The 6,484-nt window shown below is 36.0% G+C and overlaps 1 protein-coding gene across 1 annotated transcript; it reads left to right on the top strand.

Annotated features, from left to right (window-relative positions):
* Positions 1 to 3,820: 3,820 nt before the first annotated feature.
* On the top strand, positions 3,821 to 4,315 carry LOC108894405 (retinal cone rhodopsin-sensitive cGMP 3',5'-cyclic phosphodiesterase subunit gamma-like). Its single transcript, XM_018693061.2, has 3 exons — positions 3,821 to 3,924; positions 4,042 to 4,079; positions 4,239 to 4,315. The coding sequence occupies exons 1-3, from the start codon at positions 3,821 to 3,823 to the stop codon at positions 4,313 to 4,315; spliced, it is 219 nt and encodes a 72-aa protein (XP_018548577.1).
* Positions 4,316 to 6,484: the final 2,169 nt, after the last annotated feature.

Below are 6,484 nucleotides of genomic sequence, written 5' to 3'. Positions count from 1 at the left end.
ATGGAGGAGACGCCCCACATTTTATCCTCTTATGTTTTCAAACATCTCCCTTTATGTCATTTCTATTAATAACACGTCTAAGTGGTTTTCGTCCCTGCTTACTTGTCATAAACACTTCATATTTTACAGATCTAATCCTATTAGTGTCAGTCCATTAGCGAGAGGTCAAGCAGGGTCAAAACACTGTGGTGTGTCAGGGATCATTGTGCATGACCTAAGGTCAAAATATGCCACCAAACAAGATCTCATTGCTCCATCTCATGTTCTGGGATGAGGCTGGATTATGACAAGGATTATAATCTATTTTTTTAAAGATAATATCCAGCAGATTTAGATACTGAACATCCCTAAACCAGATCACGTCCACAGGATTTACGTTGCAGCATGGTGAAATATTTAAACATGAATCCTGTGGCATGTCTCCACCTTCACACAAAAGATACAAAACACACCTCAGTTTATTGTTTCATTCATTAAATATCAAAGATAATGATTTAACAGAATCCAAAGACCTCTTAAAATGGTAAATCCAGTTTGAACAAGCAGCAAAAAATACAATTAAAATTAAAATTTCATGTAATCAGGAACAGAAATCAGACAGTTTACAAATTCTGATTTTCTATTATGTTAATTTATGTAATGTCATTGTATGTTAATTACATCCATTATTGTTTTTGCTTATTGTACAGTGTCCTTGAGTGGCCAGAAAGGCGCTTATAAATAAAATTTATTAATATTATTACTGTTATAAATTCATGATCAGATTATCACGTTTGATATATTTTTTGTTCGTTAACAACTCAGCTGATCAGTTATTTTTGTGCTCATCCTAAACTTTAGATTTGAGGCTTCTGATTTAATATTCCTGAAATTTAGTCATATTATGTTGCAGAGATGATGAATTTACAGTCTTTAGTTTCCTTCCACTCTTCTCATATTTTCTGAATTCAAATGAGAAATATTTCAAAAGGCAATATTGAATTTAAGGAGATCAGATAGTATCAGATGAACAGTTAAAAAATGTATCTCAGTGTATCATTCTTTATAAGATATAGACCTAAATGATTACTGAGATAAAGACATAAAAGACTTAAAACTCACATATTTCGTATTACAAACCAGTGATGTTTTGTTTTACTCATATCACCAGCAAAATTGAAAAAAAAAATGCTGTTTTTTCTGTTTCTTATCTGTTTAAACAATTATCAAAATAAAGTACTTACACATTTGAGTTCCGTACATCTCAGAGAAAAATACACTTACTTGGTTGTCGGACGAGGTGGACGTCAAAGAAAATTTCTCTTTGCAGAGAAGAAGCAAAAAAGTAGCTGCAAGACAAAGACGGAGTCCTCTTTCTTCTTGCAGTCTCTCTATTCTGTTTCATCACTGTATCATCACCCTGCCTTTATAGCCTTGGTTTAACCCCCTCCCACTCTTTGCTTGATGAAAATGTGGTGGTCAGAAAACCACAGGGGCTGAGGGGTATTTGAGTGAAGGCTTATGAGTAAGCCTGATAAGTCAAAGATAATCACAAGGCCACCGCAGGGGTCAGACATTTGTAAATTATTGTTTATGCATATTAGATATGGAGATTCAAGTGTCCAGGTTGTTTTTTTTTCTTGCAGCATTTCCAATAAAAATCTAAAGAATAGAATCTGTCTAGTATAAAAAAGACAACTCATTAAAAATAAATAAATTATGAATCATAAATTGAAGATAGTTTGTTGTCCTGGTGGTTTTATTTGTAACTGATAATCAAATATTAAGTTGACACTAACACATTAATTCGCTGCAGAACAGATTAGGGCTGCACAAGAGACACCATGGTGAGAAAATAAAGGATTACAGGTAATAATCTCTCACACTGTAATTTGAGGTTGGTGGGTAGGGTCATAAGATCTTTGCATAACAAAGAACATGTGCTAAACTGGTGTGAACTGTGTTCAACTCATGATCCTATGAGCAGCATCCGAGACTGACTAACGCAATGGTCCAAGTAACCATCAGTCATTGTCCCAAAATGACCCACAGAGAAACACACGTAAGAGCATTTTTATAACATGCAGTCTCTTTCAGTTTACTCACACTGTGTAGTCAAACATCAATAGTTCAAACCAACAGAACTCTGTCTTAAACTCCCCAAAATTCAAAAGATCACATTTATGTCAGGCTGTAACATTCAGTGGAGCAGCTGAACAGTCTTGAGATGACAACATCGTCATCGGCTTGCCTTTATCATGTTGACATGCATTGCTGGTGTTTTTTGCTGGTCTCTTAGAACAGAGAACATCTTGGATCAGGACCAATTATTCTCAGGTTTCATTGGTAAACTAAAATGTAAAAAATGAAAGAAACTCTACTGCTCTAACTTTGTAGTGTTGACAGAATCTCTCATGAGAATGATTAAATCCATTGGACTCAAATTACCGTACAATGCCATGTCACTCTACATTTTACACTTTATACTTTACACTTTACTTTTTAATTATGTATATTTATGTTCCCTGTAAATATAGTTCTTGCTTCTTGCTCTTTACTCTCTTCTTTTATTATAACTATCCTTAGCACCAATATACCAAGACAAATTCCTTGTATGTGCAAACTTACTTGGCAATAAAGTCTATTCTGATTCTAAAGCATCAGTGCAGATTATATGGAGAGGGAAAAAAAAGCAGTTTAATTATTGATATTTGTTTTTAAATTGCATCTATTTATATATTTTAATGACTATGACTGATTGTTTTTGTGTAACATGTAAACTTACATAATGTATAAAAAAAACTGTGACAACCACCACGTCTGTGATCACCTGAGCAGGCTTATCCATAAGGCTGTCTCAAAATACACCCACTCCCAGGACAGGCTTTATGAATGACTGGATTATATCAGAGACTCAGTGGCATATAAATGGTGGGAGTGAAGACAGAGAACTTTTCAGACTGAGCACTCTTCTCTGGACGAGTCCACACACTCTTGGTTACGGTAAGAGGATTTTTTATTTTTTTTAAATTCTTTGTGGACATGTTTTCTGTGATGTTATAGGAACAGTGAGAATCTGATTAACCTCTACATCAAATTCATTTTTTTTTTATGAAGGAAGCTCTTTTTCAATGGATAATATCACTTTGTTACTGGAATTAACTTTCTGACCATCTTCAAAAGCCTGTTACATCTTCTCAGATTATTTTAAAAAAATCAGCACTGTGAGAAAAGCAAGTCATGTTTATGATTAAAAGGTCACATCATCTACAAAAGGAGAGAGATCTGTATGTGCTTATGGATCCGTTTGTCTTGCAGTTTGTTAATGGCTGGTAGGCACGTGCAGTGGGCCTCACCTCTGGGTAAGCAGCATGAAGTCAAAAGTAGAAGCCAAGTAGAGTCATAGGTAAAAAGAAGACAGCAGTGTTATACCCAACCATAGCTGATTTAACTCTGGCTTCAGATCAGATCATTTGCACAAAAATGTGATGAATGAGTTGAGACACTTTAACAATCATTCACACAGCATTTTGTGTCTCTAATTAAATGATGAGCTGGCTTTAAACACTGCCTATTTGGTCTGCCCCGCTGCATGTGACTTGGCGAGAGAAACAAAGAGAAAGAAAGATTTTGAAACAAACTTATGAAGTAATGTCAGACCAATCTGAGCTGCTATAGCACACTGCCTCAACAATCAGTTACACAGTAAATGTTATGACTCTTTCTCCTTGTGCCTCCTGCCTATTTGTGTTGTGTTTTAGGACTGTGGTGTAGCTTACTGAAACCTTCTTAACCTAGATGCCAAACCATCTCTACTGTCTGTGTTTTTTATCCGGCAGAAATGAACGCTGCAGCAGCAGAAGGCTCCAAGGCCGCTCCTCCCAAGTTCAAGCAGAAGGAGACCAGGCAGTTCAAGAGCAAGGCTCCTAAAGCTGGACAGAAGGGGTGAGACACACTCACTCATTTGGTAACAACCACAGGAAGATCTGCAAGACTATGATAAAATATACAAGACTGTGGTAGCACATGAATATATAACACAAATATGTTTATTTACCACAGGTTTGACAATGATGTACCAGGGATGGATGGTCTTGGAGGTATGAATGTTTTTTTCTTCACTATTTTTATAAATTGAGCTTTCAGCCTGATTAAACATACATAGATAATAAAGATGAAATACAAATAAAGTAACAGCTCTTTAGAGATTTAGATTACTCTGTTTAACCCATTTGTGACTATGTCTTCCTCTCCTGCAGACTCTGCAGTGGTCTGCCCCTGGGAGGCGTTCGGTGACATGGAGCTGAGTGACCTGGCCCAGTTTGGCATCGTCTAGATCCTCCACCTACAGAATCGCACCTTTACACCAAATAGTGTATGAATAACATACCACTTTTCTACTTTCCTCAAGTCATTTTGTGCATTATTGCTACAAATTTTTGCTTTTTATGTGTCACTCCACATCACATCATTTCTCTGCTGACTCACCCCGAACCCTGCCCCTCCCCCCGACTCTACCCCTTCACCAAAATGACATTAAATGACACATGAAAAGCCTAAGATGCGTAGACATGACACATGAAATGTTCTTGAAAGTGGTGCATTATTTATTTGTCATCCCATCAGTATCACACCCACAGTAGCTTTACACATATTCTACGGTAAACATGACAGTGTACATAGAAGTCCAGTCCTCTGACAGTTAAACATTATTCTTGTGTATTATGTTTAATTATATGTACAGTATGTTGGCATTGGTATCGTGCTGACTTTTGTCACTGTGTTATACCTTCAGAGGAACCCTGACATTATAAAGACAGTTAATGAAAGCGTGAATGTTTTTGACACTGACATTGTAGGTAGTGCCCCCCTCAGTATTTGTCTGTAGAATGAATGTTACTAATACTGACCTTCATTCATTTGTTACTAACTGAGAACTATATTTCTTATATTTACTTTATTTTAAAATAAATAAAATCTGATCTACAAAGTGGAGTCTGGAGTGAAAAACACAGCAGTCCAGTTGTTGGTTTGGTAAAGTTAATTTTCTAAACTTCAATAAGGCGTGGCAGAGATGTTACACTACTGGTGGCAAGATGTGTCACTGCCTCACTTCACCACACCTAAAAGGTTGTGACCACCCCAAACTTCATCAAATCACACTGTCAAAGAGCTGTTGCACTGGTTTTGAAAACAGTGTTTCACCATGGTGTCAGATTTAATCCATCCATACAAATGCAATACTCATGATGTGGCCAGCAGATGTCGCCATTTTCAACACAACCACTTCAAGTGACTGAGCGCCTCAAGAGGCACAGCACCCTGACCTCTTCAATGAGAAGCATAACAGCTATCCTCCTCTTAAATTGAAAAACACTTTCTGGTGAACAACATCCCAACAAATTAAGGCAACAGAAGTTCCCCAAAACAAACGATTACTAACATTTTTTACATAGTGTTTATGGATTTTCTTTAAGCATTTTGGAGCAATGGAATAAACTATAAACACAACTGGCATAACAGATATATTATCAAATCATCATATTAGCATATTATATATCTATCTATATCTATCTATCTATACATCTAGTAAAGCTTCAGGCTACAAAACTAAAACTATGAACTACAGGATGTTGTAAAGCTCTGTAGAGCTGAGGAGAAGAGCAGAGATAGGCAGTAGTTTGTTACAATGAGCAACACGTTTCATATTGTATATGGTCATTTAATTTTCATAGTGAGAGGGTGTTTTTTGCCTTTGGCTACAAAAGAGAACAGTAAGACCAATAAGACAAACAACTGATGAGATTTATGCCTTTTTGGAACAGTTTTCAAACTGTATGTTGTGGTATTAGAAAAGTAAAGATTGCAAGAATGAAGATTAACTGGCTAGTCTGGCAAATCTGGTTAACTTCCTCATTCCAGAGAAAGAGAAAACACTGAAAACAAACAGACAAACAAACAAAGGCAGCACTGTTTACAGACCAGTTTTTCCCCTTCAGTCCAGCTCTTGGTGCTAAATGTTGACATCACAGTCGTGTTTCTTTAAACTAAAACAGTTGACATATTGTCTAAACTAGGTGTTGAAATTAATAGTGTATGTGACCTCATTTCAGTGATTAAAAGTCTTCTATATGAAATAAAGAGAAAAGAATGATTTGAGATTCTGAAGTAAACTCACATCTCATTAAAACCTCACAATATCACTGTGTCACCAATGCATTACAGTTCAATGTTTAATGGTAGAGAATTGTATGTTGGTGAAACACTGGTAAAAAAAATACTAAAGATTTGTTATGAATTAGTCAAATTGGTCCTTGTTTTTAACACGAATAAGAATCGGAGGTCTTTTATGGACCAAAAACAGAATCCACTGGAATGTAAAATACAACTGTGAATGAAATGATTTAACACAAGAAGGAAGAATGATGCACAGACTGAAAACACCAGAATAATGTGACTAAAATGACTTTATTATAATATATTCAGCATTAGCCACACAGTACAC

Source organism: Lates calcarifer, unplaced genomic scaffold (assembly GCF_001640805.2).
Source record: "Lates calcarifer isolate ASB-BC8 unplaced genomic scaffold, TLL_Latcal_v3 _unitig_327_quiver_877, whole genome shotgun sequence".
Classification (NCBI taxonomy): Eukaryota; Metazoa; Chordata; class Actinopteri; family Centropomidae; genus Lates; species Lates calcarifer.
Note: the sequence above shows the minus strand (reverse complement) of the source record. Positions and strands in the feature narration are given on the sequence as shown.